General features: G+C 30.7%; 1 protein-coding gene across 3 annotated transcripts; it reads right to left on the reverse strand.

The window, feature by feature from the left end:
• Positions 1-6,616: 6,616 nt before the first annotated feature.
• Positions 6,617-14,748, reverse strand: LOC119689434. Of its 3 annotated transcripts, none has more exons than XM_038104264.1 (4): positions 14,544-14,748; positions 10,767-10,944; positions 10,361-10,612; positions 6,617-10,250 (listed from the first exon to the last, which is right to left on the reverse strand). In XM_038104264.1, the coding sequence occupies exons 1-4, from the start codon at positions 14,547-14,549 to the stop codon at positions 6,886-6,888; spliced, it is 3,801 nt and encodes a 1,266-aa protein (XP_037960192.1). In that variant the 5' UTR covers positions 14,550-14,748; the 3' UTR covers positions 6,617-6,885. The 3 variants fall into 3 exon arrangements, with proteins under 3 accessions (XP_037960192.1, XP_037960190.1, XP_037960191.1); XM_038104262.1 differs by having other exon boundaries at positions 6,617-10,289; XM_038104263.1 differs by lacking the exon at positions 14,544-14,748 and adding an exon at positions 11,246-11,433 and having other exon boundaries at positions 6,617-10,289.
• Between the last annotated feature and the right edge of the window lie 584 nt (positions 14,749-15,332).

Genomic DNA, 15,332 nt, shown 5'->3' on the forward strand with positions numbered 1-15,332 from the left:
GATTGTTGCAATTACGCCACATCTTTCGTTAGTTGAACCTTTACCACGGTGAAGGTTATATTTATAGTTGATAAGCCTGTAACCTTCTACTTTCGCTCTTGATTTTTGAAAGGAGACTATCGATTTTCACGAATTGATGTCTCGTTCTTTACTCTGTATTACCACCAGGTGGTTTTAGAGGGTTTAGGTCTCACATAATGGTGTTTGATACTTTCTCTTTGCCGGAAAAAAAGAACGAAAGTCATAAAATTTTGTTTTTCAATAGATGAATATTCTAATAATAGTGTAGAAGTTTGTTATGTACATATATAAATACATATTATACATATATATGTATATATGTGTTTGTATAATTACTAATGCTATTTGATATTTGTATTTATTTATATATTCATAAAAGCCAATAATATTATTATTATTGTTTTTGTGTGCTAGTTGTGTAGTTTTCAAAAGGTCATCCGCTTTCGAGAGTTAACTTCAAAGGGACTCACAACAAACAAACAATGCCAACCGAAAAGCAAGAAAATCAAAATTATATCGAAATCCCTTTGACCGAACAAAAGATACAAATTTATGATGAAATAAAAAAATTATGCATTTCGAATTGTTAATTCCACGCCTTTTATTTGTGAAAACACTTGTAAAACTAAATTTAATTTTTTCTTTTTTTATCTTTGTACTTCAAGGGAGTTTTGCCAAGATTGGACAACGTCTGGCGTTAAAAATCGACTTGTTTACCGTGCCTATGGTCGGCTCAAGTGCCTGTGGATGGCTCAAGTGCCTGCGGACCACCCCGCGTGCCATAATGCACAACTAATTTTTCAACGAATTTTGAAGAAGAGGAAAGGTGGCACAGAAGAATTCCAAAATATTTTGTATCTTGCGTTGTAACAGTGCGTGGAAGCCAGCCCTTTTGGAGAAGGTTACATTTTTCCAAGGTTTTTCTTGTTATCAATGACGATTTCAATGCCGTGCTGTGCATTTTAATATTGACACCTATTTTGCTGTTTCTTTTTATCTTTAGTATGTTCTTCTTTTATTTATTCTTTGAAGAAGTGTCCGTTTCTTGATTCAGTAGAAGAGCGCATATAATTTATTGTGGGTGCTTAAAATTCAGCTCATTCTGTTTCGGCTAATTGTGCACCAATTTCGTTAGCCTCGACTGTAAAAATTATTTTTATTTGAGGTTTTTCAACAAACTCAGATTCAATTGAGTCATAGGGAAAAACTATCGAAAAATTTAGTGCCTTTTAATTAATTACTTCATTAAGCCGCCTATTATGCAGTTCATTTTATTGAGTAAACGCATTTTATTGATTGGATATTTATCGCATATCAACTAATTATTTCCCTTATGTTCCATATATTAAAATTGAATTGAGCTATTTCCAAACTTCTCACGTAAAAATGATTGGAAACATGGAATAGATTTGTACGTTGTCACTTCGTAAAAAATTGTAAACTACCGACATAATTTTACTTACAACAATTCTCCAGTACTTTATGCCAGACTTCAAACAAAAATAAAAAGAAAAAATATATATACAGGGTATTTTTGTCTATTTCTTAACTAATCACAAAAATAAATTAGTTTCAAAATTTTAAAATATTTAATATTTATAGATTCTTTACTGCAAATTCTTATGAATGTCTAAGAAATATAAAATATAAATACCTATGAGATATACCTATGAGAGCAGAAGTTTCTAAAAAATAATTTCGAAGAGATGGAATTCACTTAATTTGCAAATTAATTAATCATTAGTAAATGAAGATAATACAATAAAATATCGGTTTGTATTACTTTGGTTACAATATTTACCTAGCACCAAGGTTATCGTGTTCCTGATTTGCTAGCAGTGGCATATTGCAAACAGAGCTAATATTCTAGTTATTAGTTGTAATTTTTTCTTTCAGAGTAGCAAAAAAATGCACGCAATTTACAAAGGAAAGTATGTGAAGCAATAATAATGCTCTTAAAATCTTCAGAGTTAGGTTTTACTCGCAAAAAAAATTTAAAGTCTAAGTTTTAGTACAGCCAAATTCAAAAATCAACCTATTGTAAATTTTCACTGAAAATATGTTGCATAATTCCAATCTTTCGTTAAAATCATATGAGCATTTCATTTCCTAAAAAATTCAAATACAATAATAAATAATTTAATTTAAATATTTAAAATGATAAATATACTAGATTCTATCAAAGAATATAGTCACTTTCGTCTTTTAAAAATGACGTTAAATTACAACTTATATATAAAAAATATTGGTCTCTCCCGTGTGAATCATTGAGTAACATTAACATGACTTTCTCAGCATTACGTTCCTAGATTAGGTTCTATATATAAGAAAGAATATATAAATCATGCAATAAATAATTATGCCTCTACAAAAAGAATAGTATTGCAACTTAACAATTAAAATTAAAAAAATAATTAATTAATTAAATCATTCTACAGCTTATTTATGATTATATTTTAATATAAACACAGCAAGTGAATTTTTTATTAAAATTTTTCACAACAAAGTAACAAAACTCCATAAAAATGTGCGATTTATGTTCGCACATTACGGCTTTGGGTCAGTTGGTTAAGGTGCGCTGACTCTAAGCTTCAAATTATGCAGGGCACGAGTTCGATTTCTGGTACTTGCAGACTCAAAAATAATTATTTACGAATAATTAAATACAATAATTATTTCCAAGACCACTGATGATGGATATTTGGCAATATTCGAAACAGCTGTAAGGACAGGCAAAAATTCAATTAATTAAAAGAATATAAAATGAATTTTTGTTGTTCTAGTTCACTACTGTTCAAAAATCCTCTTTTTAAAATTTATATATATGAAAAGATTTTAAATAAAAAGTTTAAAAATATTACAAAATAAATTTCAGTTACATATTTTAATAAAAAATTTAATCTTTAATTAATTCTTAACCATAATCCTTTTACCCCTTTTAACAAAACTTATATGAAATAAAATAAATTTATATCTTTTAGATATTAAATTTATATCTTTTAGATATAAATTTAATATAAGATTTATAAAAATTTATAAATTTTGTGGAAAAAATTCTTATGTAAAAAATCAAAATATTAAATTTATATATATATATAATTTATAAATATATATAATTTAATAAATTATATATATTATATAATTTAATAAATTATATATATTTTTATTTAAATTAAATAATAATAAAAACTATTCTGAACTTATATAAAACTCATAGAGCTAATATAAAATTTATAGCAATACTTCAATTTTAAATAAAAAGTTTATTTGAGTTAAATTTAAAAAAAAAGCTATATATCTATCAAAATAAGTTTTAGCAACAAATTTTGAAAATTTTTAATAAAAACCTAATTATTTATTTATAAAATTGCCTAAATTCTAAAGAAAGAAGTTATATATGGTAATGCATAATTTATAATGTATAATGCAATAATCATGCAATAATGTATATAATGTATTTATTTTTATATCATCCAAAGTAATTCTTAACTATAAACTTTCACACGAAAGTCTTCGGGAAGAAGTCTTGTCGTTTAGAAAAAAGTGCAACTTATTAAACATTCACAACCTCAATTTTTCCATCTCCATTTTCCAGAGACCCAAATATTTAGAAAGAAAACGAGTTGTAGATTCAAACTGATCAGACTGACATTAATCCATAACCATTTAAAAATCAAACAGGAAATTTGGTGTTTGGAGTCGCATAGTACTATTAACATTTACGCTGGCAAGCGTAAATAGAGAAATTGACTTGTATATAGTGCTGCCTAACAGCACTTTTAGTTGCGTGAATTCTAGGTACTTGTTACCTATCCTATAAGGCATACGTAAGTAGCTTTAAAGGGACTGAAAATATATTTCCATTTTAACCTGTACTCTATTCTGCCTTATATTGTAACAATATGATTTTGCAATAATTAGTAAATAATAAATAAATATTGGCATATGTAAAGCTTTAAAGAAATAATATATAATAATAATTAAATACAAAAATGATACATCATATTGTTTTTAAAATTTTTTATAATTATATGCATTATTATGAAATTCACTGTAATGAGTTTTACTTATTGTTTAGAGCTAATTCTTTCGAACTGTGAATCTTCAAAGAGAAATTTCCTTATTTTGGAGACAGTTTTACTTTAAAAACTACATTTTCTACAAATTGTTTAGGATTTATTTTTTTTTTTTTTTAAATATTCATATTGTTATTTGGCACTTCCGATTTTAGTCATTTTAGAATAAAGACTTTTTCGATTGAATCGAATGCTTATGAGAAAATAATTTTTACCTATATATTGACGAGTAATTGTGATCAAATAAAATTGTGATAGTCTCTATTCACAATTTCTACGTTTATGTTGTCCTATCCCTATTTCTAATAGAGATAAATAAATTTCAAAATAGATATTTAATAGATGTCTCATATTCTAATTTGTTCAAAACTTCTAAATGCCCAACATGCTTTATTTTTTCCCTAAATCACTTTTAAATGAAGACTGTTGTATATAGCTACAGCTATCTAACCTTCTGATACTAAAGACGAGGGAGACATTGGCAAGTGGGCCAATTTCATATCACAATAACTGACAAAGTAGGTTAGCTGACCCTAATACCCTCAAAACTCTTCTTTACTTCACACCGCATCATTTGTTTTTAATCGAAAGATAGAATTTTCAAAAATTTTCACATACTATACGATTTGTATGCTCTGCATTACGTGTAAGCATTTACCTATTATCGATTAAGCCATAATATAAGACTTACTGCAGTTCTTACTGATCATTGCAGTTCTTACTGAGAAACTGCGGATTCCCCATAACCCTCACTGCAGAAGTTGTGAAAACCCGTTGGACATATTAAATTACCTAAATTCGGAGGGATAGATTTAGTCTCTACTCTTCTATACTAGAGGTCTTGCGAGGAATGTGGTAGCAAAACGGCCAAAAATCGCTAATTGAGGTACATGGAAGTTATCTAATGGCCTGCCACTGCAACCAACCACCAACCAAGCCATAATATTTGCAACTTAAATAACTTATCTAACAGAGATACAATTGTCAACAAAAGTAGTTTTCATATAGAATATAGAAATGTATATAAAAGGTCACTCTTTCTTTTCAAAATGTTTAGAAAGTTTTTATGAAAGCCTAGGTATGTAACATCATAAGGGTTTTGGAAGCTACGGCACTCTGCTGCCTTGTACTTCATTAATCCATCAATTTCTGATACAAATCTTATCCGTCTACTTGTTGACGTTTCTTTACTAATAAGAGTTCGGATCGTCAATAGTTTAGCGCCTATTGCTGACCAGCAACAGAGTAATAATATCGGGACTAATAGATTATTAAGGACAGGAAAAGGAATACTTTATGCCTCACCCATTATGAAATTTGAAAAATAATGAAATAAATTCATAACCACATTTCGTATTTCCAGTCTTCCATTATCAGTTCATACCAGCCGCACTGCGATGCACGTGTCCATATTTGGTGCCAATTAGAGTTCACATCATTGTCTTTGTGGCCATCACAAACACTGCGGCTACAATGCTAACTACAATTTCTACTCTGGCTTCATCTGGTGCTAATTCTGAACAAAAAACCCTTTTACGATTCACAATAAATAAAATGTGAATTATTTTGTGAAATGCTTCTCATTGTTAACTAAGAAGTACAAACATACAAGAAGAAAGAAACAACAACAACCACAATCTTCGAGCATTCGCAGCTCCATCAGCCTTTATTCCACCAACAACAATCGTTTCGAGTTTTCTGCATATTCTATGTTTATGTTCACTGGCCAATGTCGGGAAGCCAATGGCCAATTATGGAGGCGCAAATGAAATTGTTTACTGTTCGGAAAGAAGAAGATAAATTGTTGACAGTTTTCTTAATTATGCGTTAATTGAATAAAATTGTATTTCCACAGAAAATTTCTTTATCAGCATTCATAAGTCAATCTTTTAATAGTATTTCGGTATTTTGGTACTTTCCTTAGACTGACCACTGAAAATAAAACGCGATCCCGGTTGAGAAGAGTACGAAGAAAATTAATGTAGTGGCATATACCTACATTATTAGTTAACTCGATAATGTTGATATAATCTTAACGAGGTTGCCGATTTGGAAATCTTTAATAGGAAAATACAGGGTTGAAATAAAAATTCTAAGAATATTAAGCAATTTTGTAAAAACTTTTCTTATATGCTATACTTATTGCAAGTTTACGTGGTGACAAGTTTCCAACCCGTTTAAAATCTAATTTAATGCAAATCAAGTTCCTTGACCCTAATCAAAATCAAGATGTCTAAACTATTTTAAAAACTATGGATTGTTCACAACAATCTTCCAATTTACGCAATATTCTTCGAGTGGTCAAGGTCTTCGAGTTATAGAGGTCTTCGAGTAATCGACATCTTCGAGTGATCGAGATCTTCGAGTAATCAAGTTCTTCGAGTAAGCGAGTTCTTCGAATAATCGAGATCTTCGAGTTATCGAGATCTTCGAGTAATCGAGATGTAGAATTGAAGGAAATTTAATACATTTAATTATACTTTAAAATAAATAAAAGTAATTAAAAGAAATGACTTTTATTAACAAAATATATTAAGAGTTGTTAAGTAAATATGCACTATAAAATTTTGCGATTTATGCTGATTATGCGCTTATCTGAGGCCCATCATTGACGAAATTAGTGGCAATCAAAGTTCCTCAGTCTAAAATTTTTTTTTTGGAGTATCACTGTTTTCTTCAAATTTTGCGCCATTACATACTTCTGGAAACTTGAAACTGTTGTCGTTACGAAGATCTAATGTAGTAGTTCCTCTCTGGATATATCATGATATATATCTCTGGATATATATCATATATCATTTAGTATATTATTGTCAGGAACAACCATATTTTCTGCAAACAATGCAATGTTCGCGCCAAATTTTGCGCTATTACATACTTCTGGAAACTTAAAACTGTTGTCGTTATGAAGATCTAATGTAGTAGTTCCTCTCTGAAAGGATATATCATTGTCAGAAACAACTATATTTTCTGCAGACAATGTAATGTTCGCGCCAGTACATATATTTTCTTTGACAGTTTGTTTTTGTAGTATACCACCATCGTCAACATGAAATTGTCCTTCTAAAATCGTTGTTGGTAATACAACACTATCGTTAATGAAGGATTTTACTTCAGTAATTACATTTTCAGCAGTTGACTTACTACGTTCAGCATGAAATTGTCCTTCTATTGTGGTTTTCTGAAGTTGAATTGCATCGCAAGTAGCGAACTTTGCTTTAACAGTTGCTTTTTGAAGACTAATGTTATTATCAGTCTGGCATTCTTTTTTAGTAGTGTGAACGTTCATCAATGTAATATTGATATCAGTATTAACAGTTGTCTTGTCTTGAATATGCAATCCTTCCTGCCCCCCACTTGTTAAAATGTGTTTGCTTTCCATAACCAGCTGATCTGTGGGTTTAGTCTTTAACGCAAAGCGTGCATTAAACATCTGAACTGTTTCTTTAACTACATCTGTGTTAGAAAACATTTTAAAATCTTCGGACATTACTTTAGTAATTGGTGCTTCAACTTCTTTAGGATTATTAACTCTTGAGTAGCAGTTTGCCACATTTTTCAATTGTGTAGTATTTAAACCATTTGATATTTTGATGATCTCAGTTAATTCAGTTTCAGTCCTCTTATCATCCAGATCTATATTTTCCGTTCCTGTTTTGATATCACTAAAGTCCGTTAATATTTCAACTAATTCAACAGCGTTAGTATCAATCCGGTCACTCAATACGCGACTTTTAACATCAGTGAACTGAACTGGCACTTTCAAATTCTTGGAAGCATTGCTTGTGTTCCGCGTTGACTTGCACAGCCTAGAATTCACAATAGGCTCTATAGCTTTATATCTAAAAGTAAATTGTGGTTTAGGTTTCGTCTTTGATAATTCATTTAGATGAGTTGCATTGAATGATCGTTTTGGATCTCTTGCACGACCTTGATATTTTAGTATGATTTCCGGTTGAAAATAATATTTCTGTTTTTCTGTTACCTTCACAGGAATGGTAGGGGTCCTTGGAGTTTGCGTACGCTTTACTGAAGCGTCGTGTGATTTTACAGTTTCAGGTGGTTTTCCTCCAATCAATTTCACGATATCAAATACAATCCCAGATGCATTTGCTATCACTCTTTTAATTTGTTGGTCTTCATCAGAATTGGGGACTATGTCTTTCTCATTGTATGATCTCTTGATACATAATTTAGAATTGACTTTTATTTTATTGAACTTTAAATGCTTACTCCTACTGGGTATGTCCGATGTTAATTTCGCGTTGTCTCCAGATATCATCTTGTTATGATTTCGAAGGTAATTCGGATACCGGGGAAGTTGAGATGGTTTGGGAATATCTGGCTGAGGCTTCCTTTTTTTTTTGTTGAGCACGGTAGGATCATCATAGTGTCGCAGATAGTTAGGATAACGAGGAACAAAGTTCTTTGCACAATTATTTGCAGCTTCACCTTTTGTAAATGTGTTTTTATTTATATTATCTAGAGCTGCTTTTTGTGGATCATTTTCTCTCCGTCGCAATAATTTTGTGTATGTAGGAAGGACGCAAGAGTTATTCTCTGTTTTTAAGATTTTCTTGTTTTTTGTATCATTGCCTTTTACAGTACTACAGCTAACATTCTTTCTCGCAGATACTAGTAACTCATTTTCACGCCTGCATACTGGTCTTCGTGAGACACTTATGTCAAGTTTTTTGAAAAGCGGATTATCGTCCTCATTAGCGACTGGCACATTCATATTTGATTTTTCCTCGTCACTCTCATTAATTTTAACGTATTGTGTTTTTGCTTCATCTTCTATAATTTTGTCACCCTGATTTATTGAATCGATATTCATCAATTCCGTAACATTAGTTAAAGAAAGTTCCGATTTAAAAGAAACCGACTCAAGTACTTCAACACAATTTTTATTTTCATATACAGTTGTGGTGGATATTGTATCAGAATCCTCAGAATCACTAAGCGATTCGTTTTTATTGTAAATGGAAGAGAGTGTGAAATTAGAACACACTGACTCAAGTACTTCAACAGAATTGTTACTTGCGTTAGTACGAATAGATGTACTGGATTCTGTCAGGTAATCTTTAAAGCTAATTAAAGATTCGCTTTTACCATAGATTTGCGGTCCCGAACATTCTAGCTGAGATATTTCATTCTTCTCAGTGTTAGTCTGACTGTTGCTAGAATATACCTTGCGCGAAGTAAAACTTGAAGAGTCACTAAAGAACTTAAATTCCTCCAAAGTTTGATCGCTATTATTAGCGGTATTATACTCGGAATTACTGTCATCACTATATTCCAATTCGTTAGGATTTTTGTATAAAACTTTGGTCGATATTTCGCTAGTTGTACAATATTGATCAATCAATTCAACGTCCAAGTGTCCGCAATTTTTGCATTGATTAGTACTTGTTGTCATTACCGGTGAAGACTGTGTTTGAGAGTCTTTGAGTTGTGTTTGAGATTCAACTTCAAATTCTTTTAATTTTAAAGTACTAATATGCTCATCAGATATATTTGCGTATAATGAAGATGGCTGTTGTGGCGTTTCGATTATGCTTCTATTCTTCTCACTTTCATCCTCTTTTCTAAATAAAAGTACATACTGATTATTAGATTTTCCATTTCCATCATTTCCTTTAAAGGACAACTCTTCCCCGGACGCCGTTACCAAACGCATAGAATTCAATTCATTTTTAGCATCACTGGCACTGAATTCTGAAAGCCTCCCTCTATAAGTTTTCATGTATTTTGGATCTAAATTCAATATTTTGTTTTCTTCCATCTTTTTTATATTACTTAAATGCATTCGATTTATAACTCGTATTTTTTCCTGTGCATATAGTAAAGGTTCTCGATCAGTTAGACGACTACGTCTCATATTTACAGTATTGCTAATTGCTGTCTCGTCGTTCAGGCGTTCAAATTCTGGACTATTTCCAGTAAAATATGTTCTCATAAAATTGTTCCCAGTGAGAGCATCCCAGAATGTTTTTAAAATATTAGATTTATCATTTTGTTCAGAAACACTATTTTCATATTCATCGCCTTCATTATGATGTTTCTCTTCACTACTTTCAGTCGACAATTGAGTTTGAATGTGTTTGTGGTCATTTTTCTTCAGAGCGGTACCAGCACGTTCTGGATTACAAACTACGGTGAATATGGGTGTATAGTAAATATACTTTGAAACTAAATATAACGTATATACATTATTCATTTATAAGAAAAATTCAAAAAATTATAATTTTGATTATAATTACCATTTCTTTTAAGTTCGGTTCTGGTAGTCACATTACAGCCATACTGATGAACACCTACAGTTCCTAACCCTTGTGGGTTTAAGGTGTTTAGAACAGGTGAGACATATATTATGCTTACATCTTCATTGCCTTCATTGTGGTATTTCTCTTTAACAACAGAAGAGAACATATTCTCTTCAGTCAACAATTGTGTTTGAATGTCTTTGCGGTGATCTTTCTCTATATCGGTACAAGCATTTTCTGGATTACAAACTGCGGGGAATATACATATAACGTAAATATATTTTGATACTAAACATGTCGTGTGTATAACAAATATACATAAATAAGGAATATATAAAGATAGAAACACAAATATATATATATATATATATATATATATATATAAAATCTTTAAGATAGTTACCATTTTTTTCAACTCTCGTATTGACATCATACAATGACATTATGCGATTTTTAAGATTATTATTATTTCCTTCAATTTCGGTGTTGGCAGTCGCATCACATCCAAACTCCTGAAGACATACAGTTTCAAACTCTTGTAGATCTGAGTTCTCCAGAACAGGGTACACATCTTTTGAGTTCTGCAAAACAAAAGTAAAGAGGACTTATGAATGATAAATGGATTGCAATGTGGTAAAAAACATTCAAAGTGTACTTTTAGAAATTGGAAGAGACTGACTAATTAAAGACAAGCACTAACTTGACTTGTATTATTATTGGAATTTTTTAACTACTACATCTTTTGTTATTAAAAAGGCAAAACAAATATATACATGTGTGTATGTATATGTATATTCATATATATATTGAAACACCATCATAATAAGATATTAATTATCTTGCACCCACACACTTTATTGCAATATAACTATTCAAAATTACCTCCATGTGAGGGTATAATCTGTGGATTAATCTTAAATGAAATTGAATTGAGTTTTTACAAAATCAGCTATAAAATATTCGTATTATTTTCACTGATTAGCCAAAATCACTTCTTAATCAACACTTCAAAAACATTAAAGTATTTGATCTCTAATATTAATATTTGCTTCTGAACTTTTTTGTAACTAACTTTTGTTGAAAAACTTTTATAATGAAAAGCAATTTGATTTTAATTTCGACCTGTTTTAATATTTAACACAAGGCACTCTGTTTTTTTTATTAGTTTTATTTTATCCAATATTTTCCACAATTTTATTAAAAATCTATCGATGTGCTTTTGCAGTATTACTTTCGTAGTGACGTTATTAACTTCGGGTTAGATTGTAGAGCTCATTTAAGTTTTAAACATTAAAAAAAAATGTACTTTAAATTATTGGTCTCCGTAGTATTGATTTTGAAACCAATAATATGCAATGCACTCAAAAAGGAATAACTGATAGCAGTATTTAAGAAAGGAACAATAGGATGTAATACAAAAGATGCATAGTACGATTTAATATATTTGTTCTTGGCACAATCCTGTCAACGCCATTGAATCTTTTATGATGAACTTATTGTCATAGTTGGTATATTGAACACACTTTGAAAAACATGTCCGATCATGTATAGATAAAAATCCTTGCCATAGGTGCCCACGTATTAAGTAATGTCTAATGAAAGCTGTCAATTTGACAGCTTCATGAGTACCGACGAAAATGTGAACGATCCAATTAAATTTTTAATTTATATTTAACAAATTTTCACTCAAACTTTAAAATTTTGATATTGTCACATTTTGGAATGGTTAAGTTAACTATCAAAAATGAGTAACATGACAGCAGTCTATGTCTATAAGTGGATAACCTCACTTCATCTTAATAGATAGACAGAGTTGAGCACTTGTAGACAGACCAAACTCATGTTGCCGAAACCTTGGGCTAGGGAAGCGATAAAAGTGCTGAGCTATTCGCGGAGCACTATAAGCTGGGTGACCTCACTCATTACTGGACATGTCAACTTCAAGTATCACCTCAAAAAGATAACGCTTGCTGAGAAAGACACTTGCAGACTAAGTCTAGAAGAAAAGGAGACAGCGGTGCCAATATTGTGCCAATGTTCAGCACTGGCAAGTAAGAGGAAGACTGTCTTGGGACACCATTGGGTTGGTGATGACTTGGCAGGAATACTCAAACTAAATGAGCTGCTTGCATTAACAAAAGATGTAGTTATGCGAACGGAAGCCACACTAGCTTTAACTCAATAACGACATCCGAAAATCGAAGGACGAAAAAGGACCTAAGTACTTTCGTGGTCTACTTCGGCTAATCCTTCACTTCAGTGGGGCCACTTGTTGGACAGTGCGCTGTCTCAACGTCCCACCATATATATAACTATCGAAAAACTGATTCCAAATTTTATTGGAGCAACAATTTTATGTGGAGAGTCGTACGAAGATGAGTTTTTAGTACCATGCTTCCCCATAACCCATTACCTAGGTTATATGCCAACTTAAGAAATCTTAAAACGTAATTAAACTCTATTATCACACTTTTATAAATATTCAATTGGAATCATTTGTTATCTATAAAACGTAGCAACGCACGCATGGTAGAATTAGTGCTAAATACAACTACCGAAATAGGAAGATCGTGTTTTGAATTTGAATAAGTGTTATGGATTTAATGTGTACCTTTCCATGGACTAGCCACTGGCTCTAAATGATCAATTTTCAATATTGAATGCGGTATTTCTTTATAAATGAACTTTTTCGCTCTTAGAACGTCTAGAGAAATTTTAAAGAGCTTTTATGGGAGAGTCTTCACAAAGATCGTAATACGGTCTTGGCTTTGCTTTATTATTAGACATTCATTTGTCCTTTGCATAAATTAGCACTTGTATGTCGAATTTTTTTATTTGTTTACTTTAGTAAAAATGAGTCCTTAGAACTAGCGTAAACTTAGTATATCACTTAAGAAACGATATAATTTACGGTCTATTGTAATGAATTAAATTCAAGTGGTCAAAATTGAACAAACGAAACGATATTATATTAATAACAATCTGTCGGCCTAAAACTATACAACGAAATATTACCGAATAGTGTGGTATTTTACAACGTGGAACTTGGCGACGAGTGAAGAAGTGAAGTCAACGTAATTTTATACAAAAAGAACCAAAACCAATGATATTATTGGATTTTTACTATGTTAACTAGAAGAAAACAGACATTTCATTATGAAATTGCTAGAGAACTCGTTAATAATTTTTGTATTCGTAGGGTATTGTAATAGAAAATCTGTATGAAATCACATGTTGACTTTGATCTGCCTCCGAAAAGTCTTTGGGACTTGTTCTTGAAATATCACACGTTACCAAAATTTTGCTTGCGTTACGGCCCAGAAGTGGTGCTGAATTGCATATATATATATATAGGCATTATACCGCAAAATATCGTAACGTTACGGCTTTTCAATCGTTTATCATGACAACCATCAAAAAGTCTATTAAAGTCAATATGGGCAATATTTCTTTAGGCTCTTGTTGCATTTTGACAAAGCATATATCGATCCATATTTGGAGCTGAAATAAATTGGTGTACAGTGCATCTCCGACCATTGCTTTAAAAGAAGCGTATCATTAGTTCTTTTTTCGTTTGTATATGAAATGTTTTCTGGACATAGGTCTTTACCAACCGCGAAAGAAAAAATGAATATTTTTGTGTGTAAACAATGATAAAGCCTACAAAATTGAATAGTTCTTCAAATTATTTTCTATGGGATAAAACGTTAAAATATTCTTTGTTAATAAAAGTTCTTCAGTTATATTGAAGAATTTTCAACACCTGCCCATGTACTGAAGTATTTCTCTAAACGATAAATTACTCTAAAAAACGAGTTTGGCATAAATTTTTAAAAAAAAAAAATATTTTCGATTTTTTTGTCAAAATATATTAAAATATAATAAGGAATATAACCACTATCAAAGGCATTAGACTGTGCCAGTAGTAGCGTAAGAGTATTGATGACGATTAACATCAACTAACGTCGTCTATATCTTAAAGTTAACTTTCTTTGTCTGGCTCTTTTTTTGATGGCTCTACAATATTCTATAAATATTGTAGAGCCATCCTCTAAAAGAGAAATGTGATGAGTATACACTTGCATATACATATGTATGTGTATACACATATAACATAATATTATTTAACACAATAAGTACTCATGAAAGTTATTAAATTATTATATATATTCTTACTTACTTCCATATTAAGTTAAAATCCTTGGAATGGTCTTTTTCAAGACCATTCAAGTGTCAGTTCTGGACATTAATTGCTCAAGCAATTTAACAAATTTTTGCAAAATCAACTTCTTAAGCCAAAATCTTTTCTTAAACAACACGACAAAGATATAAAATTATTTAATCTCTAATACAAATATTCTTTTCTCAACGTTTTTGTAACTAACTCTCGCTTAAAAACTTTTATAATGAAATAAAATTTTCTTTCAATTATTAAATGCTTGTATATTTGTTACAAGGCATTCTGTGTTTCCTTATTTTTTCTTTGCTCAATAATAAATGTCAGAATTAATGCCTATTAGAAGTAGAGATGTGGATTTTTGTGTGGATATGCTAACTTTGCCACATAAAAACTTTCTACTTTTTAAATTTAGACACAAATACACGTACCGAAGCAGTAATAAAGTTCCTAACAAGGAATACCTTAAACATTAAATACAGGATAAACTTCTTGTACTCTTATAATTGACCAAATATTTTGTGCATGATGAAAGCAGTAAACACAAGATGATGTCCCTTTATTGTCTCTTATACTGCGTTTACACTGTGAGATTAAAAGTAGATTAAAGCAATAATCGACATTAAAGTACTAATCTTGTTGTTTAATCACAGATTTCGCATACGAAAGTTAATCTGACGTGATTAATTTTTAATCTCCCTGGAAATAGTAATTATTTTTCTGTGCAACTCTGCAAATGTTATAATAGATCTTTTCTTTTGTAAGCATATCACAAAAGAACAAGTGCTTATT

Source organism: Teleopsis dalmanni, chromosome X, assembly GCF_002237135.1.
Source record: "Teleopsis dalmanni isolate 2A chromosome X, ASM223713v2, whole genome shotgun sequence".
Classification (NCBI taxonomy): Eukaryota; Metazoa; Arthropoda; class Insecta; order Diptera; family Diopsidae; genus Teleopsis; species Teleopsis dalmanni.